Source organism: Rhopilema esculentum, chromosome 17, assembly GCF_057945365.1.
Source record: "Rhopilema esculentum isolate cy_ngs chromosome 17, ASM5794536v1, whole genome shotgun sequence".
In the NCBI taxonomy this organism is placed as follows: Eukaryota; Metazoa; Cnidaria; class Scyphozoa; order Rhizostomeae; family Rhizostomatidae; genus Rhopilema; species Rhopilema esculentum.
Window position 1 is genome coordinate 6909534 of NC_142831.1, and position 26150 is coordinate 6935683.

Below are 26150 nucleotides of genomic sequence, written 5' to 3' on the forward strand. Positions count from 1 at the left end.
CAAGGCACAAAACGACGGTAGAAGTTGATCAATCCCAGGAACTCGCGAAGCTTTTTGAGCGAAGTAGGAGGAGGAAAATCTTCGATTGCTTGAACTCTTGTGGAAAGCGGTGAGATTCCTTGTGGTGAAACATGATGTCCTAGGAAGTCAATATGAGATTGGCCAAAAATGCATTTGGTAGGATGAATGACAATACCATGATCGGAAAGACGAGAGAATAAAATTTCAAGATGCAACAAATGTTCTGCTTCAGAATTGCTTGCGATAAGTAAATCATCAATGTAAGCAAAAACGAAATCCAAACCACGAAGTACTTGGTGCATGAAGCGCTGGAAGGTCTGTGCTGCATTACGCAATCCGAATGGCATGCGAACGAATTCAAAAAGTCCAAAGGGAGTTGTTATGGCAGTCTTAGGAATGTCACTAGGTTCGACTGGAATCTGATGATAGGCACGCACGAGATCAATTTTTGAGAAAATGGTTTTTCCATGCAGAGACGAAGAGAAATCTTGGATGTGTGGGATGGGGTAGCGATCGGGAACTGTAGCATTGTTCAAGCCACGATAATCACCGCAAGGTCGCCAGTCGCCTTGAGTAGCCTTAGGAACCATATGCAACGGAGAAGACCAACTGCTTTTTGACGGTCGAATGATGCCAAGTTGTAACATGTGATCAAATTCAGCCTTGGCAATGGTCAAACGTTCAGAAGCAAGACGACGGGGACGAGCAAATACAGGAGGGCCTGAAGTTGTGATGTGATGGGTGACGGTATGCTTTACTTTTGATTCGTTGTATGAAGGACGGGCAATGTCAGGATACTTTTGAAGTAAGGCTTGGTATGGCGAAGTAGTATCAGGGGTTGCCAGCATAGGATGAGGTGAGCTGTCGGCGGACAAAATACCTTGAATGGTCAAATTTGTTGTAGTGTCAATGAGTTTCCGATTTTTAACATCAACTTTAAGGCCAAAATGAGCAAGGAAATCAGCGCCAAGAATAGGAAACGGTATTTCAGCAATAATAAAAATCCACCTGTACGTGCGGCGAAGTCCGAGGTCTATCGTTAAAGACTTTTCTCCGAAAGTACGAATTGGCGACTTATTCACAGCCTGTAAAGAAATGTTTTGAGAAGTTTGTCTGTCAGTAGAAGAAGGAGGTAAAACGCTTACATCAGCACCTGTATCTACCAAGAAGCGTGTACCAGTGATACGGTCGGTAATATAAAAGAGGCGACTGGAAGGAGCAGGACCAGCAGAACTAGTCGCCCTTAGTTGCTGGTGGCGTCGTTTCCCTGGTTTGAGGTGAAGCTTGAAAAGTTGCATGGTGGGGTGCAATTGCGAGCAAGTCGACCATAACGTTGATGGTACCAGCAGTAGGTAGAGTTTGAGGGTGCTGGGCTGGTGCGGCAATTACGGCTGATAGAGCGGCTTCGGCTACGCCCTGGAAAATTATTGGTTGGCTGTGTGTGGCTTATGAGGGCTTGGACTTGAAAAGTCAGTTCCTCTACTTGAGATCTGAGAGCATGAACTTCAGATGCGATAGGCGGTGTAACAGGCGTGGGGGCCGGCGCTGACACGGTAGGTGTTAAAGAGGAGATGCCAAGAGGGGTCGCAACCTCTAAAATTTTGTCTGCTAATAAAGCAACCTGCTCAACGGGAAGGGAGTCAGCAGTGGAGGCTAAAATCAGCCTGACATTGGTTGGTAACCTTCCCAAAAACAACTGTCGTAAAATGTTGTTTTCTAGTGTATTGTCTCCAAGCAGTTGTCGCATATGGCGCAGTAATTGAGAGGGCTTCCGGTCACCCAGTTCTTCTGCAGTCAGCAGTTGGTGAAGCCGCTTTTGTTCAGATGCGGAAGTACGCTGTATGAGTTCGGCCTTGAGTATATCGTACTGCGTTGCTTGAGGGGGGTGGATCAAAATGTCGCGTACCTCCTGTGCGATTTCAGGCTGGAGAGCGGAGATTACATAAGCAAACTTTGTAGCCTGTGAAGTTATATTTCTTGTGAAAAACTGGGCCTCTACTTGAGCAAACCAAACAAGGGGATCGTTAGGCCAAAAAGGTGGAAGTTTGACACTTACCGAAGCAACTGGCGCTGGTTCTGAAGTCGTGGCGATGGCTGCAGTTGCAGTAGTGCTGTCTGACGGTGGCGTGTTGGCGTCTGTATTCATGTCGAATTGTAGACGTAGAAATAAACGAAGTGGTCACCAATTTAACAACCTGTGTTGTTAATAAAGTAACAGTCTCGAAGGACGAATTATTGAAGAGCGAAGTCGATAGTAAGAGACGTACGTCGTGTTATTATCTTATTTCGAACCAACTCAACTATTTCTAAATAAACACAGCGGTATATACAAGCAGCGAAGCGTAGCATGAAAAACACAGCGGGAACAAAACAAAAGCTTAGATGTTATCACTACAAGTCTACGAAAAAGGAACTTTTGGAACTAGGCCTTGAGGTAGGTTCCTTATAAAAAAGCGTGTATATTTCAGGGATTTGCAGTCAAATTATAATTCTAACGTCGATTTTTCAGATATTATTTTTGAAATTTTGGACAAATTGCAAAGATTTTCAGGCAGAAGAAAAGAGATATTTAACTTGACCGTCAAAACGCTTGACTATTCAATACACCCTTTGTTTTCATGGGCTCTTTCTCGCTTACAACATTACATCGGTTTTATTTATATTCGGGTGAATTGTATTCTATTCTGAGTTTCCGTGTAATCATTTTTCCGTGAATTGTTTCCAGGGCAACTTAGATGCTTTATGTAACTTTGCTGACCGAGGGGCAATTCACTTTTGCGAAAAGCGTACGAGATTATCCCAAAAACAAAAAGATTTCTGGGGATTTTCAGCCAAAACAATAGGATTTTCACAAAAGGTGTACGAGATTTTTGTAGAGTGATTTGCCCCTCGTTTTCTTGCATGATTTCCTTCTCATCAAAACGGAAGCAACGGAATTTGTTGTTCTCAAATCTAACCACGAGAATGCTCCCGTATATCAGCTTTTCGTTTAGAGGATAAACATGCGTGATGTCACGAGACTTCAAGTCAGCTTCTTTGTTGCGCCGTTATTCGATACGCACGCAATCATGTGCTTGGAATATCCATCACGATCATAACCAGCTGAACAAAATTGCTACGACCATTTTGATCACCATGATAATTATAATCATCGCGATCATCATTTTAATTATTTGATTTTTTTACAGAAAAACAAATGCGAGTTTCATGCTATATTTTTCGAAATAGACGCATCTGGGCTTGGACAATGTACTCATTTTTTTTATAAGAAACTGGCTATAAGAAAAGAGTACTGGACAATCAGAAAAAATTAGGAAACTTCAGTATTCGAAGCAAAAAAATTAAGAAACTATTAAATCGTGATAAAACTGAGAACAACGAAATTTTGTAAATCTCTTGACGTGATAAAAAAAACGAAACGAAAGCTTATAGAGTAATCTGTCCAAAAAAGGATTGCTGAAAAACAAAATTCTGTGGCAACCGGTGGGGTGGTAGCCGGTGGGGGGGGGAGGTGCTTTTCCGGCGACCAAAAGAATCAGGGGACGCTCAAGGCGACCCAAGTCGTGAAAGAGGCGCCAAAAACCAGTTTAAAACTAACGTGCATGTAAAAGACAACTCGAAATAGCCACGCTCCGAAGAGGTGCATGCTCCAGTGCTTCCCTTTTTTGCTCGATCAATTTCTCGAAAATATCCTTCTATTTGCTTGAAATTCATTCCAAAATGGACGAAAAATTCTTCCAATTTCCCTATTATTAGATTTATATGGATTGTTTTCACTTTCAACTTACTCATAAAATTGTTCCTGGCGTTGCCTTGAACACGAGCTTTATCAAGTTATTTTCTTGTTTAGTTCCGAAATTCTTTGAAACTTCCGAAGCGGTAGAATTGGTGAGAAACGATAATAGGCAGTTTAAGCATGGGCGACGATAACTATAACGATAACGATAGGAGGCTTTATTACCTTAATGCGCAGGCGTCAGTGGAGATTCCCCTTCCGTTATCGTTCTCACTCATGGTTCTAGTACGATAGAAATCTGATGTATCGTTCTGTGACAACGATAGGATTCAGTGACGGATTTTGCTGAGTTTTATGAGGATTTTCAACTGGAAATAGCTTCATCAGCCACTTCATTATCAAGCCTCAAATCATGCGGGTGAGTTTTTTGTTTCTCTTGTTTGTTTAAAGCGATTCATAATTCTATTTTCATGATGGAATTGGGCCTACCTATATTGTAAAGATTCACATAGGCTGCAGCGATGAAATTCAATAAAAATTCTGCAAATTCGGTAACAAAGATTGAGAACTTAAACTTTTTTATCACTCTAATATTAAACAAATTCTTTAAAATTTGTGTCAAGCGACCAAGGTCGTTATTTTCTGAGGGTTTCGACCTTAAACTACCAAGGTTGAGAAAAAGGTTGTTCGTGTTTTGGCTGGAACGTGTATTCACCATCTCTCAAATTTTTTCAAGGTTTTAGTGGACATTTCAAATGACTGTCATTTGCCCAAGATGAGATGAGCTTTAATGCGAGATGACCTAACAGCAAAATTTTGGTAGACGAGGGCTGGAAGAAGGAAGGCTGTGCAGAAAAGGGGGAAGAAACGCTCGTGCTTTTCCTCTTGTTAACTGTGTAGTATTTTGTATATAATAACTCTACGTTGGAAATAAATTCATTCATTTAAATTGAAAATCTATTTTCTCAAATCGGAACTTTTTCGGTATCAGTTATCTCATAGTGCAAATATAGAGTATGAAACTTTCAGATTAAATTTAGGCCTTTTTGTAATTCCAACAGAAGAGGAAGATCTTCGTCATTGATAACATCAAAGCTGTGTGTGACAGCAAGAACTTAATTAACATTTTTACGGTCATATTTTATTTAGCTAAATAATTTTTAACATTTGTGGGGCATTCAAAACTAGACTTCCGTGCCAAACAAGGAAGCGTGTCATGCGGTAGAGTTGCAGCCCCCTACGGGTGTCCATGCTTAATGTACTTATACCACAACGATAACGGAAACGATGACAGTAGACTCTATCGTTATCGGTATCGTTATCGTCGCCTGTGCTTAAACTCTCTAATAGCATTTTAAAGTGTTACGCCATAAAAATATTTAGACATGAGATAATTTAGAAAGTTTAAGTTTTTATCACATAACTAAATAGAACACCACGAATTATCTCTAAATATGCTTTGACCAATCAATTAAGTTTAGTTTGCCACAGATTTCTGCTATTTTGGCATAGTTCATCAAGTTTGGCGCTGGGACAAACTTTCAGCGATTTGAAGGGGATAGAGCCTTTGCTCAAGTTGCCATATCTCAGTCATTTTTTAACACATTTAAATAATTTCACACATTTAGAGATCTTTCAGACTATGTAACCCAAATAGAAAATTGTATAAAAATCTTTTTGTACCGTCATAATATTGAATTTGTCAAGTCACTTTACTGACAAAAGTTTGCATAAACCTTGAAGGCTTCCTGTTTAATTGATCCTCTTTCTGACTGACAACGCCCAATTTACTTACTTTTAAGTCAGAAATTTCATCTTAATTTCTTATGAAATCCCTTTGAATTCCTTTTTCTTTATAATTCCTTTTTTCTTCCAATCGGCCGTAATTCCTGAAGAAAGGATAAACCCTTCAAGTGGAAGCACTGTTTTCCTTCATCTCTTCTCCGCAACGTGTTTAAAGCACTTGACCCTCTGGAACCTAGAGTAGGGTCTGGGGTGCGATAGCATCATAGCATCTCTTGCCAGTTCACAATTGTTCTCCGAATGCCCATAAGTTACCCAAATATACCTGATGGAGGCTGTATATGAAACAGAAAAATTTTCGCGATCAGTTTTTTCAAAATGACACCTAAACTTTGCAAAGCTACTAAGCCTTGTACTTTTACTGTCAATTTTTGTTGTTGATATTCTAGATAACGTGTTCCTAGAATTCTTGAAACCTTTACCATGGTCCTGGTCAACCAAATTCAAAACAGGTAAAACTCTTGAACAAAATGATAAAAATAAGTTTATGAATATTTTTAATATATTTCTTCGACCCTAAATCCTAAGTATGCTGTAGATGCTTTGGATGCAGATTCCGTCCATTCTTAAAAAACTGTATCTTCAAAATTTTCTGTGCTGCCTCCGATAGTGGAGGCCTCTAATAAACCCCTTAACAATCTCAAGATTTTGTCATAATAAATAAAGATATTGATGAATATTTCCTTGGGTCATCTTCAAATGCAGATCTATGTTATAAATATTTTCGGAGAGTTTTCAGCCATCCTAGAACATCAAATTTGTAATTTTTTTTGCCGCCAACTATGATGGCGATCTTCACCAAACCCCTCAAACTGTCTTTTAGGCATAATGGTAGAGAAAGCTCAGAAAAATTTAATAGGACCTTCCTCCAGTCTAAATCAATGTTGACAAAATTTTAGATGCAGTTTTCCATCCTCCCTAGAATGCTTTACTCTTTGATCGCCAACTATAATGACAGTCGTTAGTGGTTCCAAACTTATAATGACGTTTTCTGATCCTGATAGAGTTGTATCAAAGGCGTAGTTCTCTAGGGGCACCAAAATAGATTGGTGCTCCCTAGCAAATTTTAGCCACCACGCCACTGGTGGCAACCCTGACCATTGTACACGGGCACTGATAAGGTGGGGGCCTTGTTGCTCGGGCCCCCTCCTTCCTCTGAAAATATATTAGAGAGGGCTCAGCCAGAGACTGTGCAAAATTTCGTGACATTACGTCTGTCAAAAGAGAATAGCGATTTAAAGGGCCGCCATGTACAGATCCATTCCTCTTCGTAGTTAGCTTGCAATCGGTGGTTAGTTTCGTATTGAAGTCAGCATCTAGAAGAAAACTGACTGAGGTCTCAGACCATGCAGGCTTTCTAAGGCTATGCTTATACCCAAGTCGCTAATGTACATATGTGGAATTTTTCATTCCAAACCCTTTTAAAATCTTTCATGATTATAATGAAAAGCAAAGGTCCCAAACATGATTCCTGAGAAATATCAAATCCTATTACTAGAGCTAGTGCCTGCGTTGAAAGCACCACGTAAGTCGATGCACGAAGATTTAAGTGAATAAACAAAAATAATGTCCTAAAAAATCATTGCTTCGTTGGAATGAAAAAACTGATTATTCGATCATATGCAGGCTGTTGAGCGGCAGAACACGAGCATAATATCATCTCTTAGAAACAGTAAACTAATTTTTTCCGATTCTAAATGACACATCTTCTTCTTTAATTTCTTGTTAGGTTCTAAGCATATCACATTTTTTGTCAATTTTTCTTAGGTGTTTGTCATTTTTTCTCGAGCATTTCTTCGACATTTTAACTTGATGAGTTGCCATGTTTGAATGTATTACTTTTTTGCTTTTTAACCCGAAATACTGAATCTAGTATGATTTTCAGTAATAAAGTCTTTTTCTATAAACCTGAGTAGAATTCCAAAACTGTTAAGGTTGGCTTACCCTAATTGGTTATTAAAATTTTAGGGTAAAGTTGAATAAAATTTAGACACTTTGGACAATGCTTGTATTGTTTTTAACAACAAAATATTTAGCCTTAGAAAGTTTCTTTTAGTTTTAAATCAGTTGAACTTCCACGTCATCGATATCTTTTGAAGGCGTATGCAAAAATGCTCTGTTCAAAATTACATTTAACAACCCCAGCTTGTTCTTGATTTTAGACCAATTTTAAGGTTGATGTTCTTATCTAAAAGAGTGTATATTGTTTCCATCCACAACTGCTAACTTTGGGTTTTTTCTGCCTAGACTAAACAAAAACTGGTGAGAAAAAAGTATCCAGATTTATTGTTTACTGTTGGTTGGCATGGTGGAATTAGACATATGTCACTACATCTACTTGGTATTGCCACGATATCAGATGCACAGATGGTATATTTTAATTTGAAATTTTTAAACTTAGGCCTTCTTAGGCATTCCCTGCTAGCAATACATTGATATTGAAATCAAACCTTCAAGGTTTGACAAATAATTTTGGCAGTGATTGTAGCAACGAATAAGAACACAAAATATGTTGCAATATGTATGTCTGCTTAATGAATAGAGTTGGATTATTTAAAAAATTGGCCATACCTGAGACGCTGGTTCCTTAGTTCAACATGGAGATTTTATAAACTGAAATTAAGTCGACCTCTTGTACTTTTGCCACACACCTCAGAGGGAGGGGGCACTTGACCCCTCCTTGCGAGAATATGTTCATTTAGGGCTTTACTCTCTCCCTTCAAGCAAATTTGCAGAAATAAATGAACTGAATCTGGAACAACTTTAAGAAAATATGGTGAAGGATACGATTTGGTTTGAAAATCGATGGCCAAAAACAATTTCCCTTGTAGTATTCGCATTTATAATACCAATGTTTACTGGCCAAGAAAAAGGCGAAATTTCTTATATGTCAAATCTGCTAGAAATCACCACCCAATCCTATATCTTATGTTGGGGCCTAAATATGACGACTGGCATGTGTGAGTCAGAATCTTTATCTTGGAGATCAACCTTCAGCCAGAAAAAAATTCCAGATATTTCTGACACTGAACATCATAGGAAATAACTTTCATTGAAAATGATTACATTCTAAACACTATTTCATCAAACCTAGAATTCATTTTAAATACTTAATTAATAAACAAAACTTCAAAAAGGAATGTAAAAATATGCAAGTTTGTGAAAAAGTAGCCGAGTACTTAAGATAACACGTTCCATCAGAAACATCAAAAAGGGAACAAATTGACACTTCAACTGGAAAAAAGTTGAAAAACCTACAACTGCAGATTTCTCATAACAATATTCGCTAGAAATGTAGTTTTTCTAAATAGTTAACAACATGTTACGAAGGAGCGTTTAACTTAGTAAACAACTTTCAACAAATCTTTTATCATGTAAATTCTCAACAACATTTATTGACTAAATATAAATAATTTTTAACTTCTAAAGATACGCATTAAAAATTCAAAATTATAAAACTCGAAGACAACATAAATCTATGTAACGCCCAGTAGATTATGATTCTATTCTAAGTACACAAAATCCCTTCAAGCCTGGCGTTTTCCTTGCTAAATGTTTATACACCTCCTTGTATGCATTAATTGAGCGATATGACACCTTACCCATGTTCCCGTCTATACTCTTAAGTGCTACAGGCACAGAATAGAATCTAATTCTACAGGCATACAGTCTTAGGCCTTTGCGGCACAGTCAGTATCACCTTCTTCGTTAATAGTCCCGTATCCAACAGCAGGTTTGGCAATGATCTCATCACCATCCTCAGTCTCCATACATCCACTACCATCCACGTGATCTTTCTCCTTCTTGACGGCTATGCTCGTTATCCTGCGCAGACTCGACTTATGGTGGATGCTTATTGCTTGAATGTCGTCCACATTATCGGTACGCCCGAACAGCCATATGAGAGAACCGAAAACCACGAAAGTAAGCAGACATGGTATGAAGGCAGTTCCAGTGACAGCTAGGGAGTGGCCCCGGTATCTTGAATTAACAAGGGGATCTCTGCTGCCAAAACTGTTGTTAACAGATGGATGGCTCCAACGCCAAGCATACGAAAGGGTCGATTTGTTCGCAGTTTCCAAGAAATTACGGTCTGTCACCGAATAAACCTTTCCATTTGGTCCAACATACTGCCCATAGTCGAACGGTTTGTAAAATATTTGGTTCTTCCACATGTTGAGATCAAGCAACATAACCATGAGGAGAATTCCATAGTTGAACCATTTACCTGTTATATGCACCATCCAGTGCTCTTTTCGCAAGCAATCAGGGATCTTAAAGTGTATGTAAGCAGTGTTGATCCCTGGAAGTTTTACGTCAAAATTGGTTTCGAAAAGCGGAAAGTCCCAATCCTACGAGAGTGATATAGATATAGGATTACAGAATTGGTTGGCACTGAATAAACTAGAAAAACCTCACAATGGACATCAGCCATGCGTCCCGGGCTCTCTTACTTTCCTCGTACAATTATAAGTTATTTTAAAGTTATATGATCATCATAGTACAATGCCTATTAGCGTATAAACCTAATAACTTAGAATTTCCATTAACAACGAAAATTGCAATAAGTGAACATAAAAAGCTTGAAATTGTTTTGAATTATAGTTTTTCTGAAGCTTCAAAGTTCAAATGTACGTTCTAGAAAGACTATCATATAAAAGCTTTCAATTTTTTTGATTAGTTGACTTTTAAAAAGTGCTAAAACAAATGCCCATTAAGGATCTGTTGCCAGATTTCAAAGAAACCTAAATCCAATAAAACATTGATGATTAATAAATATTTTAGCGACTTAAGTAAGAGCAGGTTGTTAGGAATAAAAGAAAAGAAATGTTGTTGGTCGTGGAATGTTGGTGGGTATTTCCAGTGGTGGCTCGTGTATTGGGGCTAGTGGGGCTCAGCCCCACCAAGGATTTACAAAAATTAGTTTTAGATTTATAAACGTAAATAAAATCAACATCCATCGTTATTTTAGCACTGTTCACTAGTTTCATTGTTTGGAATTTCACTGTTTCTCAATTCTCTAGTTTGTTTAGTTCTCACTGCCCACGGTTCTTTTGAAAACTAGACAAACACGTGTATCAGAAACCATCTCCCGAGCTTTTGGGGCTAGCCTCAAACTATAAGGGAATGCACCAATCAAGTGCTTGTCATGACTCGACTATTCAATCGATAACTGACTTCTGATTGGCCAATTCTGAATGAATCTGCATTCCTTTCAACTAGCCCCAAGAAATTAAATTCAACTGTAGCTAGTCATTTGAAACATAAATTTTCTTGCAGAGCTCGCCTGGTGTTCTCATTGGGGTTCAGATGTTTTTACAGTACTTGCCAGCATGTCGATAGACCAATTAAAGGGTCAGCAGTGTCCCTTAAATTACATGTCGATAGACCAAATTAGAGAGCTATGGAGACCAACGATTTGAATCACTAAATGTCGTTTCTACAAAAAAACGTGCACTAGACTATGTCACTTATATGTTTGATTACAACGCTTCGTGGTCAAAAAAGGATTGAAAACTCTGCGTACCAATCCAGTTGACGAAGTTTGTGGACACATAATACATCCCGTCTGGCTACAAGTATACCAATGCTAGCTACAAGCATACCAATGCATGTTAACGGTAGTTTATGAACAAAAACAATACCTGCATGACAATGGTGAAATCCATGACAAGAATAAACGATGCTAAAAATCCTCGACCCAGTTCACTTGTGTGGACAAAGTCCTTGTTGAGTGTGTCCCAATTGATGTAGTCTGCTATGATAGCCGAGGCTACAATTGATGTGAGAATGACTAGAACTGCCCAGAATAGGATCACTCGGTTCCATCCTTTGTTCCACCAGTTTCGCACAGGCTTGGCCCAATCCGGATACTTTGCAACTTCCTGTCAACAAGATGGTACATATTTTATAGCTTTATCACATTCTTAAACTCTAGGACAAGAGCTTAAGATATCAAACAGCCAAATAGATCGTAATCATATATAGGTGTGATAGAAAGTATCAATAAAAATTTGAAATACTGCACTTTAGACTCATTTACTACAATTAGTAATGGGAAACCAAAAAAATCACCCTATCCATAAGACTGCCCTCACCCCACAAAATGAAGGCAATGGTTTGTAAATGAAAAAGATCGAATAAAAGGTTAACAAAAATGGTACCTGAAGCATCATGTCAGTGACCATCCAAGCTGTGATGAAATCCCCCATCCAGGTTCCCAATGCTGCGGCTTTCATAAATGTGTGATTTGTTATGCCCATTTTGGATGAAATCTTGTAAGGTGCCCCATTTACTGAGTCTAATCCAAGAAACCCATTATAAATAAAGGAAAAAATGAGGAGAGTGATGATGGAAGCAAAAAACATGATCATCCACGAGCCTTGGTCATTTTGAAACATTGATAATCTAAAACATTTTCTGAGCAGCAGCCGGTGAATCACAAGCTTTCCAGCAATAAGTGCCAGCACTATGGCAAAAAGGTAGAGGAATACCTTGAGTGCAGAGAAACCATTTGGTGGATACCTGCAATGCAAAAAACAGTAACACGAGGTGGGAAAAACAAAAATTTTCTTTATTCTTGAATTTTTGAGATCATTGTCAATGACTATAAATGCTAAGAATAATACTTTCTTTGATAAAATTCAACAAATCATAATATGAAAAAAAATTATTTTAAGTCTTGATTTAGTAACAAATAGTTAAATGTTCAGAACAATGAAATGCTAAAAAGAACATTTAATCAAACTCGATATCTTAAAAAAAGATTTTGCTCTGGTACCTGAAAAAAACTTGGAAAGCTATTGTGCCAAATTCCCTAAAGTCATTACTTGTTAGTCTTATAAATGATAATGACATCATATAGTAGCATTAACTAACACAACATATTCCATAGCATTATACTGACAACAACTTGCAAAATATACTTCTATGTTCATCTAAAGACAAATTTTACCAGTTATTCAGCCATTTAAAAAAACATGGCTCAAATGATAGCAGTTTTTTCTCATTTACAAAATATATTTTGCTTTAAAATACACAAGAAATTCACCAAATTAACCCTGACTTCCAAAGTCTGCTTAACAGGCTGTATAGAGATGATTATCCGAAAACAAATCATCTTTCGGAAATCCTATTTCTAATAAAGGTTTTATTGCCTAGATCCCCCCATCCCGGGATAGGCAGGGCCGATGCGGGGCCATTTGCCTCTTGTTCACTGGGAATTTTTGCCCCAGGGGGCGGGGATTTGCTTGTTTCGAAGATCACATCTGAACATGCACAGTAGCGTTTTCTTCTATGAAAATTGGTGTCTTCATGCACTTTTCGCATTTGGGATCAATTCTGAACAAAAGAAGAAACTTGCGAAAGCTATCTGAAAGAAAAAAGGTTTGTCTCTTTCATTATTCTCCTCTGAAATAGGAGAAGAATGTTGTGAGTTGATTTCCTTTCCAAAGCTATGTAGCACATGAAAAAACATGGGTGGATTCTAAATTCAATGAGCAGTTTTCATTTAAATCTTGGATTAAGTATAATCTATATGTTTCTTTTCCATACCTGGTGGCCACAAAGGCATAGTCATTGCCAATTGCTGGTATAGTGCATTCTTTAAAGCTATGTGCAACTGGATCTTCTGCATAGATGAAAAAATTACAAATTGTGACACCATAAGCAACCAGCAATCTCATATATGGATGTCGGAAATAATACTGGAACTTCTTTAGATATCTCTTGGGCTTGCTGATGTGTAATGGCTGCATTTCCTACAAGAAATAACACATAGCCTTAAACAATTGGCTGAAATATAGGCAAGTTAAATCATCCTCGAAACAAGAGCAATAAATTGATCTAGAGACAGACAATAGAATTAAGCTGAGACATTTTGAACAAGCAAGGTATTTCATAGCAACAAAGCAAACAATAAGGAAATGTTGGGTGGAAATAAGAATTGAATAAGACTAAGAAATTGTAGGACAAGACATTGCACTTCAAATTGGTTGAGATCTTCCTCTAAGTTTGAGAATTTACCTGGTTGAGACAGAATACTTTCAAACTTAATTTCAACTTTTTTATATTGACATGGGTGTAGTGGATACTCTAGGCCCATTTCCACATCAATGGTATTCAATGTTCGCTGGCCGTTTTAAGTGAATTCACTCAGCAAGCATAAGAAGGTTCACCAGTGGTATCCCTGTTGCTAGAGGTGACCTTGTTTGATGCTGCCAACACATCATTCTGATGTCAACTGTCGACATAAGTTACTGCAGCATGCTGTTAAACAATGTGATCATTAAAGGCATTGAGTCATGGTAAATAGGCTTTCTCTATAGGGGGTCATTTGGTTTCGGTGTGATCGCTGCTGTTTCATGTGATATTGGCATCTGTTGTAGACAACTTGCTATTGATGGAAACTGTTATGTTAATCAGTTCAAGGTGAGTTCATGTGACCAGTTCAAGGTCAACCAATAGCATCGCAGTCATGGAAATCACGACTCAGCGGATTTTGGCAATTTGGGTATACACAGTCTATTTATCATGACTCAATGCCTTTAATTGTATTACCAATAACTTCCCCAAACAAATTAGGCCCTATGCAAAATAATTTGAATAAAGGTCTCGTGATTCACCAAGCCGCAGTTGCCTTATTAATTTATGGTACTTGTCTTAGTAAAAACAGCCAATAAAATTATTGATGCTCTTCTTGACTTTTATGCCTCAAGAACCCCAAGTGGTGCAATAATGCACTGAAGGGGGACAATCACTGTTGCAGAGAGTGTACGAGATTGCTACATAAATCAAAGGATTTCTAGAGATTCAAAGATAAACAAAAGGATCTCCAACAAATTTGTAGAAAATTTCAACCATTTCATTTCATTATAAAATGCTCATTAACCAGTCCATATTTGATGAAAATTGTATGGTCATTCCTGGGGAGGGGGCCTTAACATGTTTGAAGGTACCAGGGATGTGCCATTATTCAGGGATACCTTTTTTTCTGAAAAGTGTGGAATTATCTGCAACAGTTTTTTAAATATAAGCAGAACTATAGGTACCATTTGAAAAATATGCAGAATTATGAGTACTATTTTGGGAAAATATTGGAAAATTATTTGGAGGGAGATTTAGCAGTAACAAACTGAATGTGCAGTTAGAAATTAAAGTATGGAATATGTGTAATATTGAGATTTTGGGGCCAAGGACATCCAAAAATTGCTTGATGATTTTGTTGTGCTTTAAAAATGTTATTTTCTTTGTGGAATTATGGGTATAGTTCTATCATGTGTTGGCACAGGAAAACTTAGGACATGCCACACCAAATATTCTAGGACAGAAGTCTTTTGCCAAAGATTTCATCAGACTGTTACCCTGGCTATATGACACCTTTAATCTTGCATTCTTACTATACTAACAAGCCAATAAAAGCTTGTTTCCACTTTCCACTTTGCCTTGATTCTTAAAACGATCATTCAGTAAATGGCATATGCATTGGACAGTTAAAGGGTTCGATTTACATATTATATTTTGGAGAGTGGCTAAATATTGTGGGGTGGGGCCCTAAAAGACTGACTGTATTGTATTGTAAAAAGCGATAAAAATTGCTTGGAAATAAGTTATATCGAAATGAACACAAAAATTTCCTTAAACTAGCTTTGATATATGATCAGACTTGGGTGCTAATTTCATCAGTTTTGTCAATAATAACCCCCCAGGTTTGTCACAGAGTGCATACTGCTAGCGCAACAAAAACTCTGCCTGCCAATTAAACAAACAATTCAAAAATGTATTGTTAAATCATCTCAACCGTGCGATCTTTTTACCTCAAGCTGATTTCGTTCTCCATTCAAGAGGTTTTGGGATGAATGGGACATATTGAAGTCTTTCCCTTTCGCACCGTCAACAGCCTCACCTTCTGTATTGTTTTCTTTCTGCATTTGGGTGAGGCTTGTTTCAGACTCGTTCTTTTTGTTCCCGATTTCCATCTGTTTACCTACTGTTTGATCCAGGTCATTGGCCTCTTTTCTATGAACACCTACATTTACTTTAGACATAAATGGTTAACCGATGTTTTCCTTTCCCACTAAAACCTCAATGTCCGATGGAAATTCCTAAAAGTCTTCTCCGATGGCAACAAGCAACAACGAATTTTTTCCGTGTCTCCAATCCATGTTCTTGATCTCGTTTCCAATCTTGGTCTTCAAACATGGCGATCGTTCCTGTTGCAATTTGAACCAACAGGTATGTGCAAGAACCTCAGCCGTGCAATTCAAATGCCATTATTAAACTTGACAAAAGCAACAGTTTAATAACAGAATTGCTTCTGTTAATTCCGACCTTTCACTTGACACAGCTGCTTTGCCGCGGAGTACAAAGCATGAACCTGAGTGTTGTTTTATTTTTGTTATTAAACTACACTCTAGTGTAGAGGGTATCAAAAGTATTGCACCACCCTGCTCAAAATGGCGGCACTTTTTGTCGACTTTTTGACAATGCAAAACATTTGAATGCATTAATTGGGTGAAATAAGCGCATTCTAGAGCAAACTTTTCCCGCCAAAATCTTGCTGACGCCATAGAAAACTTAGTTAGAAATGTATATATTACGCAAAAACAATATTATCTGTAAAAATGTAGCCCATGCCTGAGGAAGCAAAATTGTCAAATGAGGGGCGAGTCGCTATAAAATATTTACAGGGAAGTGGTCTTAAGAAATTAAAGCTTTGACATAGTCAGAGTAAAGTCCAATTTTTAACATCACTTAAAAAGTTTGACTTCAAATGAAAAAGGTTACAAACCGTGATCCAAATGGTGGTCCAAAGACCAGAGAATCATTAATTATAAGAGGTTTCCAGGCCTTATACGAAATTCCACAAGTATTCGTTGGCCAAATGTATGGATCCATTTCAAGGAGGCTTTTTGCGGTTTCAAAAGTTTGCGGCTACCCGTCAAATTATTGAAATTTGAAACTGTTAAAAGATGTTTTCTACTGTTATTTTTAAAACAAATGCTCTAAATAGATTGAAGTTTTGATCGGTGGTTGTTTTGCTTTCGACCAATTGCCATTGGCCCTTTAAAAACAGAATTAATTTGCATAACAATAGCTTTCGATCATTCATGCGCCATTTCTCCTCCTTTGAGGTGGTGCAATACTTTTGATACCCTAGTGTATTATGGTTTGAAATTAGAAGCTCTTTTGATATGGTTGACCAAGAATCCAAACATTTCATCCATTAGCTTGATAAGAAATGCGAGGAAATGGTGATTATTCCATTTTCAAGATAAATTCTTTGTTACCATGAGCTGAGAACAGAATGAAAGGGACTAATAGCTTGATATCCACTTTTCACTTTAAATGCTTAAGTCAATTACAGCCCCATTTTACTAACTATTTAGTGTGCACAGCAAAATATGGTGTATTGATCTTTAACTTTTAAGGAGTTCCTCCAAAGGTAGCGCAAGCCTTTTCAGGATTAAAACCTGAACAATATCTAAAAATCATGAGAAATATATTGGTTTGGAAGTTTATTGCCAAAACATGCTATTAACAGGCTTCCTCAAAACAATTTAGGTATATACATTGTGCTGATTAGATGTCATTGTAATATCAACTGGCACATTATCTTCTTTTGCAAAAGTTTTGACTTGGAAGGGGGCATGGTCTTTTTGCAAGACTGATAAGGAATTACAATTATTTTTAGTCACACTCACAATTCCTATCACCCAACATTTTTTCTTGAATTCTTATACCTGCACCCAAAAAGCTTGGTATTGTATGTTTTTATGCAGATTGCAGGATCACTTTTACCACCATCTTGACTGGGTTTTTGTTTGTCTTTAGGCTATTGCTTCAATTCCCCCTGCTGTTGCAATTTTATTTGTAGTAATAGAAAAAAAAACTTTTCAGAAACTGCATCATTTTTCAAACAAACTTGGAGTCTTGCAGCAAAACCAGGAGAGTTTACAGATCTTCAAGTTATGTTTGCATGTGCATCCAAATTTTCATGTCAATTACATTCAACAGCAGACATACATTTCAAAAATAAAAGCATATTATGATGTACCTCCTCTTCAAATAATCAAACCAACATAGTTTTGTGGGAAGTGCTTGCCTCTTTCTTTAGCACCTGCATTCACAACTTTTTCTAAATTTGCAACATAGCTAGGCATTGGAAAAGTATATTTTGATTTAAAAAACAATGCAAGTAATTTACTTAAATAGTTGTGAATTTTATTACCATTTTGAAGGAAAAATCTGGTAAATTTATTCGAAAATTTGACAGAATTGAGTTAAAGGTAGAGCAGAGCAGCTAGCTTTTTCTGTAGCACAAAGGCATGAAGTTTCTTTTTGCTTGATTTCATGATCTTGATTTCTTTGTTTAAGCTGTAACCTTGCACATACTTTGAGGATCTTGAAAAGCTATATTCTCATTTACCATGAATTAGCTTTTTGTCTTTAGCTAACATGGCAGACAAAAGGCGGAAAATGCGTGTTCAAGGGGGATGGGCACCAAAGAGAAACAAAGCAGAAACATCAAAGAGTGGAGATGTTGCAATAAGTGAAAAAACAGAAGATGGCCAATCTCAGGCTGTTGCACATTCTTCACGTGGTCAATTGATATTTAAACCAACTGTGAAGGTATGTCTAGTTTAGGAACATGTGATGGTAGAACAAGACACCAATGGGTAGTGCAAAGGAGGACCTGGTCTTGGGTTTCTTGCTAGAGCATGTTCTTTGTATTGGTAGAAACAGATTTTGGATTTAGATAGGGGGTATTTCTTGAATAATAGATATGTAATTGTCACTTCATGATATTATTGTAAGTTGTAAGATTGATACCAGGAGCATAGCTAGGGAGGGCGGGTGGCGGTGTAACTTCATGAATTTATCGGCAAATCTTCAGTTTGTCTACAAAATCCTTAGTTTGTCAGTAAAATCATCTATCAGTAGATGAAAAAACACCTAAATTCTCCTCCATCTATTTTTTCATCAGTAAATTTTTCTACTTTTGACCCTCCATCTCCAATACCCCCTCCCCCCCCCAGGCTGTGTAAGAGGCGTTCCATAACAATGATTGGTAGAGCGTGAGGCAAATAATAACGCACTCTTACGTGATCATCTTTCATGAATCATATCAACTCAAAAAACTCTCGATCAAATCTCTTTTTACAATATATATAGTAAAAGTCATGTGATTAGTAATAAACGGCGCATGCGTGACATGTGACAGGAGAGTGAACCTGTTACAGCTGAAAGGACAAGCGTCACCACTGGCTGATACCATGATTATAACATGGAGCTTTGTCTTGTTTGCCAGTATATTTAAGAATCATTCTATATCAGGGCTTGTTGGTTGAGAGAATTAGCAGTAACTTGTGAGTTTATTGTAAGAGGCGTTGCTTATTGTTTTAAAACCATTTCTTATTTTTCTTTTTTCAGACTAAAAAGGAAAAACCAGACGTAAAGATTATAGAGTAAGTAACTAAGTCAGTTTAATTTGATTTTACGCAAGCAACTGAAATAAGATTTAATTTTTTTATTGGATTCAGTTTATATATTCTTATCAAATTTGTTCAGCTTTATCCACGAAACTAATAGCTCCATAAATACTTTAGAAATTGACCTGAAACAAATATCTTCGTTTAAATCATTTTATTCAACAACAGGAAGCCCCTTTCTATCGCTCCTGGAAAAGTAATTGTTCTAAGAAACCCCTTTATCTCCACTTTCATTTGTCCTTGTCCCTCCAAACTTTCCAATTATCATCAGAGCCTCAAAGTTTAAAAAACTCTTTATGAATAACGAAGTATACAAATAGTATTATGTAGTGTATAGATTAGGATAATGTGTAAAGAAGTAACAAATATCAGTAAAGACATCTAAAGAATTTAGCGGCATTTTGGGGTTTTTTCGTGAGTTGCGTGTTTCAAAACCGAAAGTTATACACTTTCTAAAAATATTTTTATAAGGATATTCAGGCTAAGAGTTATCAATTTTTTAAGAATAATTTAGGAATGTTGCTCAGCCTCAACTCGCATATTTGTGTCTCATTTTTTCACAAGTTGCCTTTTTTGCGATGTTTATAAAAGGGAATTGCAAAACTTGCATATTATCGCTTTTTCAAAAAAACGTGGTTTCTTTTCAAGTGCGGGTGATTTTCTCCTAAAACCATATCAGGTTTGAAAAAAAAGAATGATCTAAATCGACTTAGTTCTCACCATTTTGAGCTAATCGAAAAAAGCTCAGCCCGAATCTGTGGAAAATCAGGCAATATATTTTAAATCTTTGAAAGAAACCTTAGCAAATTTTTTATTGTAATGCTTTTTTTCTTTTTTATACCATAACTGAATGTATTAACAATGTTGAATGAAAAAGCACTTTAAGAATATATTCAGGCTCAAAACTAAAATTTCTTGAGAATGGAAAAAATTATGGCATTCTTATAAAAAAGAATGTATGTTTTTGCCTTTCTGATATCACGTCTTAAACTTGTTTTTATAATGCTCTTCTTTTAATTGCTCCAGTAATCCTCGACTGCAGATCTACAGATCCAAGAGTGTAGGGTTAGTGTCCATGACCAAACTTTCTCCCAGAGTAAGTGGAGTCGCCATGGCTCTGTAGTTCCGGATGTAGGAGTCACCAAGTGTGGTCACATCGGGAGGAAAGACCAGGACACTGCTCGATGAGGATAGATTCGCAGTGTCCTAAAAAGCTACCTTTGAATACTGTGTTGAAACTAATAAAAATACAAGTAAATAAAAATCATATATAAATTAAACTTAGGTACTGCTTTTTACCGGAGATTTGGAATTTATTTGCTTAAAACTGTTTATGAGTAAAGCTACGATGTCAATCTCATTCTCAATGTCAATCTTATTTTGCAGTGAAGATGGTGAATACAATATAAGTGAAGGCCCACATGGATTGTCAGCGTGAGTCTATACTTGAATTCTTCACTCAAAATGTGCATTCAAATATTGTTGCCTGATTATGATGCCTCAATTTCTACTGCTTTGAACTAATCTTGCTCTATAATTTGTACTCTTAAAAATCTATCCGTTTTGGGGAGGCCACTGAAGTGAGGATATGTAAAGGATACCTTAAGAATATGGTATGCGTGGCAGTGGACATGGTGCTCAATACCAAGTGTCATTTACCTACGAAGTGGGCGAGGCGCCCTTTTTTGCCGGAATGTTTGAAGAAGAACCCTTGGAAGGCAAAGATCTCCACGTTTTCGAAAGACATCTATTTGTTCAAAATTCGAAGGGGGTGTCACCAATGACATAACTGAGACACTTCGGGGCCCATCTTTAGATTGAACCCTTTTATAGGGACAGCGAAGCGAAGTGACCTCTAAGGAAAATTCTTTAACCTTTAAGAACCTCGGCAGTGCAGGTCAAGAGAGAAAGATAATTTTTAGATTGTAAAAAGCGAGCAACAATTAAAGCATACTTATTAAATTGCGTTTCAAAATGTAAGCATAGATTACTAGCGTACATTGGAAACTATTGTTCTTTGGTATGTTATTATGATATCCGAAAAAATTCCAAGAAATACCACAATGCACCATGTCTCCGCTTAAAAGAAGTGGACATATAAGAAACTTCACCCGCAAGTATAGAAAATATTCTCTCCTTTATTAATGAAGCAAAATTGAGAAAAACATTTAGTCAAATTTGAAATAATACAGTATTTCGTACTTAATTCATCCATATTTATTTCTTGGAGTATCCTTGTTTGCTATGCAGCTTGAATTCAAAGACACCGTTTTTAGTTTGCAAAAAATATGTAAAAAAGGGTTTGTAAATGGAGATATAAGAAATAAACCATTCTCATTTTAAAATCTTTTTTAGAGGATCTTACTGTATTCAAAAGTTCGGACGGTGCTATCGTACTTTTTAATGAATACTGCTTTTAACATACAAAATGGACCGAAAAAATATCTTGGACCGTAATTCAATCCACAGCTGGGTATTTCCTAGCTTAAAGTTTTCGATCGATGTGTTGACGTTTTATAATCTGAAGAGTGTCAAACGATGAGCACTAAGGGTTTTGGATGATCTTGAAAGTTTTTAGCATAGTATGACTGAAAAGCAGACAAGAAAAAATAGTCGTTAGGGGCCTTCAGTTCTGGAGCTAAGATGGCCTAAATTGCGTTACGCCATTGGGTGTCAGACACCACACGCCCTCATGGCGATGACCCTAATGGAATCGTTAAAGTTAATTTTGACGTCCCTTCATACAACTTCCCTCACTTTGTTTGTCGCCAAAATTCTTTTAACTTAATTTTTAAATCTGTTTTGTGGTCGAACTTGCATAGTGCCTTTTCCCCTTTCGAATCTTCAATTTTGTTTTGTTTCTTTGTAGAATACAGTTATGCAAGAATTTCATCGAGCAAAAAGAGACTGAATGGATAATGGAGCAGCTGGTGACCGAGATTCCATGGGAGGAAAAAGAGATTAAGATTTTTGGTATGTTTTCTAAATCTGAAGGCTCTCTTTATCATTTTCCCTGCACTTGGGATTGGTTGGGTTCATAGTTGAGTGGGTGATGAGTGTTGCAGCCTAGGTCTTTTCAAGCAGGCACCCTTCTAGACTTTAGAAAAAGTTTTCATATCTTCAACTAGTTCTCAATGCATTAATTAATTTTTAACAGGTTGATTCCATTTTATATAAAATAAAACGTTTGTTTCCTGTGATCGTATTGTCATTTTTTAGGGTTTCCAGTTTCACGTTACGTTACAATCTATCGAGTACTGCTTTCTCTTTCAAAAATCTCTTCTCTCAATTTATTTTGCAATGAATACCTTTTTGGATCACAGTGAACTTTTGTCCATCCTTTCTTTACTTTGCCTGTTTATGCTGTTATGTTAAAAAAGTTCTATAGATCTATACCAAATTGCATCGGGAAAGTTCGTTTTGACCATGCCATTGTGTAATTCTCGCTGTCAAAACACTGAGAACAGTGGCCTCATTCGAAATTTCCTTTTTGTTTTGCATCAGTTTTTGTTTGCCAACGATTTTTGCAAATTGATCGAAAACAACATCCCTATAATCTACATTTTGCGTGTCCAACGAACTAAAATTAGTCGAATAAACTTGTCTGCCATTCATTTTCATAATTTTTGCCGAATGACGGTGATATAAGTTGGTTTACATTTTCTATTTTGAAAAGTTGTATTTTTCTATAATTATTTTCATCTTTTTCAGCTTTTGATGTTTCCTTTTCTCCTGGATTCTTCTTTTCAAACAGTTACAAATCCTGTAGTTCTTTAATTTATGAATGCGACACCTGCCTACGGCTTTCCATGAATGTTTCGTATTTACTGGTCTACTAAAAATATTGATTTTGTTTGCGTCAAAACATAAATTATTGAAGCTAACGAGTTTCTGGAGTGCTGCATCGAGTGACATTTTTTAGTTTTATCTTGAAAAAGACACTCATTATTGAAGGAAACGCTGTTGGACACTTTGTGAAATAGGCCATGAATACAGTAGCTTAGGAACCATATGACACGACACAGATGCAAGGTGAAATCAATGGATCTTTTTCAAAGTAAATAAAAGGAAATATCGATTTTTTATCAACTTACACTTCGACACGCGACCTTTGTACGCGGAATCAAAAAAAGTTGCGCTACGCATGCGCAAAATATTTGCCCCTAACTAAGTCTAATCAGATGGTAGACTGCTGTCACCGAAGGCATTAGGTTAGTTACGCTCTGGTCTTCCTTCAGTTTCGTATAAATCTTTCGCCTTTTACTAAAGATTTCCGTGGAGGAGGACAATCAGATGAGCCTATAGCAATTTTTCGAACGCCCTGCTTCAAGCGGGGCAACAACAGTGTAAAGGAAATACTAGAAAGTTGAGAGGAAAAAGGAACGGACAGAATTTTATCCTCAGAAAGACCATTCCACTTTTTTGGACCCTTAATCGAACCAGTGTTAAACCATGTTGAAAATTAGTTTTAAGAACATAAAATACTTCACAATAGTTGGGTTGTGTGGTAACTTGTTGATGAAGTATAGAAAGAGAAACCATGAAAGCGCAGAGTTGAATGCAAAGTAGACATGGCGGTTTTTTCTGCCATTTGATGCCGCGGCTCAGGACGATGTTATAATAGCTATTAAGTCGAATAATTCGGATAGATGTTATTTCAACAGAAAGATACCCTAAAAATTTAAGATATTTAGCTCTGTTAATGCGTTTTAACCTATTTGTTTTGAGATATCAGGCTGTATTTACAGTGAAGAAAAAAAAGAAAAGGTTATTGATAAGAATTATCATCATCAGGTACCATCTTCTATCAGAAGGTCTACCATGACCCTCCAACTATCCCAAAATCTGAGTTTTGGTTTGTTGTCATGGTCAAAGAAAAAACTCTAGATAAGAATTAAGAAAGTTTATTGGTATGGTATCTAACAACCTTTTTAGCTTCCTTTTTTTAAATAGAGCTTTTATGACTCTATAGAGGGGGCTTAATAGAGCTTTTATGGAAGGAATAGACAGGATACATGAAAATGAGTGGAATGAAACAAACCCCATCAAAAAGAGAAAATCTGGGCGAATAGCCCATCAACTATGACGTTTAGTCAATGGTGTTTCTGTGATCTATTAACAAGCATTTTGCTTTCTTCTTGAAGGAAAGAAATGTTTACAACCAAGATTAACAGCATGGTATGGCGATTTCCCCTACACATATTCTCGATTGACGTTAAAGCCATTCCAGGTAACTGCTTGTTCTCTTTATTCTTTTCATTTTCCATTGCTTTCTTAACAAAACTATATTTTCAATTTAATAAGTATAATTCTGTTACTTTTAATTGATTCCATTTCAAAACAGAATTCGTTACTTTATGAGGCCCCTAGACCTCGAAGCCTTTGGAAAATTTCCCCCCCTTCCCCCCTTACCCCCTCTCGGCGGCCCTGCTTACAGTATATCCTTCTTCAAACGAACACCTCCACATTAGAAATTTCTTGCTTTCTAGCGATATTTCCATGCATAACAGTTTTGAAGAAGAAACCCCCACGATGATCAGCGAGTCTTGTTCCAAACTGTGTGATAGTCACCGTTTGCTAAGAATTGGTTCTATTATCCTAAGGGCCAAACTTCTCTCAATAATTCTAGAAAAAATTATAAATTAATAGTATAGCTTTGTTTATAGAGATGATTACTCAAAATGATTTCATGTAAATTGTGAAATTGATAAAAAATGTTCACTCACGTGTGATGTTGAACTACAATCCCTACCAAGTATTTTGAACGCCCTTTGCTTAAGTGCTTTTGGGTAGAATTGACTATTTCATTTACAAAATACCGATTCCGCACTCCCTCTCCCACAGAGAAATATTGGTTATAGAGTAACATGTCATAGCTTTAGAAAAAAATCCATCGGACCACATCAAACGGAACTTCTAAACAGCCCACAAAACAACATTGTCCGGAGGGCAATTAATTTTTCAAAAATGAGTGAAGTTCACCAGTAGTTTTGTCAGGCACTGCAGCTTGAAAATGTATATCTCAATGCTTATCAATGAATAATGGCATTTGCTTTTGTATCATAGTGGTCGCCAACTTTGAATATTCTACGAGACAAAATCGAGGCAAAAACTGGTCTGCAGTTTAATTCAATGTTAGCGAACCTGTACAGGGATCATAAAGACAGCGTTGTAAGTTACACACAATTTTTAACGTCTTTTCATCTCCACATGCGTCTTTTCTGTATGCACCACATGCAATTCGGACATTGTTGAAAATGATCCTGTTATCATTCGGCCTAACACTGCGGAACCAATTTGCGCCCATTTTTAACAAACTCTAAAGAGATTATGGAGTATCAAGTCAGTTTCTAAATCAAGGCCGTGCACCCGAAATGGGATTTCTGATAGGAGCTATGCCTCCAAACCCTTGGTATACCGCTAAACTGGCGATGGCGTAGTTTCATTATGATATAAACGCTTCAACAGAATAATTATCTAAACAGACATAATCTATAACCTTTTAGCAAAAAAGTACTGTTATCGACAAGGGACCAGCTGCAAACATGAAGCACCTAAGAAATTAAAACTTAAATAGCAATACTTACAATCAAATATTTACAGTTTAAAAAATGGCCCTCTAGTTTTATATTAAGAGTTTTTTTCACTTTGGTTTAGAAATTACAACAGATTCTCCTCTGGGCATATATCGCTTTGAAATATTAACTATCCGTACTCCCAAAATTAGTTTCTGCAACTTTGTTACTTACCGTATCTATGCTGAATTTGACAGCTGATTTATGCACGTGGGTGCAAACATCACCTGCCAACATACTGTTCCTCCATCAAACTTTCAACTTGAGTTTTTGGTGTATGTAACAGGGCGGTTCTAAGTTGCTTCTCAGAGTTTCCTGTTTTTTGCGAGCATCAGGTGACTAGAGTTCTATTCAATCTGCCTATACGGCATCGAACACTATATGACAGACCGGCTAACAGTAATTTTAAGTCGTTTCATAATCGTAGACATGTTTATGATATCTGTTATATCCAGAAAATGCGAATACTACCAACTATTCTATCTAAAAAATTCTTGTTATACACACCAAACTTTACCAAAAACA

General features: G+C 36.9%; 2 protein-coding genes and 1 non-coding gene across 8 annotated transcripts in view; 2 read left to right on the forward strand and 1 right to left on the reverse strand.

The window, feature by feature from the left end:
* The first annotated feature begins 2320 nt into the window (after positions 1–2320).
* Positions 2321–26150, forward strand: part of LOC135694671 (alpha-ketoglutarate-dependent dioxygenase alkB homolog 3) — a 40306-nt gene continuing 16476 nt past the window's right edge. For 3 of the 5 annotated variants that reach the window (XR_010517203.2, XM_065213536.2, XM_065213823.2), the window contains exons 1-7: positions 11981–12112; positions 18012–18190; positions 18992–19026; positions 20437–20484; positions 21920–22023; positions 24195–24280; positions 25117–25221. Coding sequence is in view for 4 of the 5 variants with exons in the window: in XM_065213536.2 (XP_065069608.2) it covers positions 12091–12112; positions 18012–18190; positions 18992–19026; positions 20437–20484; positions 21920–22023; positions 24195–24280; positions 25117–25221 (579 nt within the window). In the remaining variant the exon portion in view is untranslated. Of the gene's footprint in view, positions 2456–7807; positions 7931–11980; positions 12113–15673; positions 15794–18011; positions 18191–18991; positions 19027–20436; positions 20485–21919; positions 22024–24194; positions 24281–25116; positions 25222–26150 lie in introns of those variants that run through there. The other 2 variants (XM_089113439.1, XM_065213683.2) reach the window with 2 other exon arrangements.
* On the reverse strand, positions 8576–15671 carry LOC135694440 (transmembrane protein 117). Of its 2 annotated transcripts, none has more exons than XM_065213302.2 (5): positions 15465–15671; positions 13115–13320; positions 11725–12085; positions 11206–11445; positions 8576–9912 (listed from the first exon to the last, which is right to left on the reverse strand). In XM_065213302.2, exons 2-5 carry the CDS (start codon positions 13315–13317, stop codon positions 9232–9234), a joined length of 1485 nt encoding a protein of 494 aa, XP_065069374.1. In that variant the 5' UTR covers positions 13318–13320; positions 15465–15671; the 3' UTR covers positions 8576–9231. The 2 variants fall into 2 exon arrangements, with proteins under 2 accessions (XP_065069374.1, XP_065069296.1); XM_065213224.2 differs by having other exon boundaries at positions 15376–15606.
* LOC135683722 (U5 spliceosomal RNA) lies at positions 23269–23388 on the forward strand. The gene has a single exon (XR_010515805.2). It is a non-coding gene; the product is annotated as a U5 spliceosomal RNA (small nuclear RNA).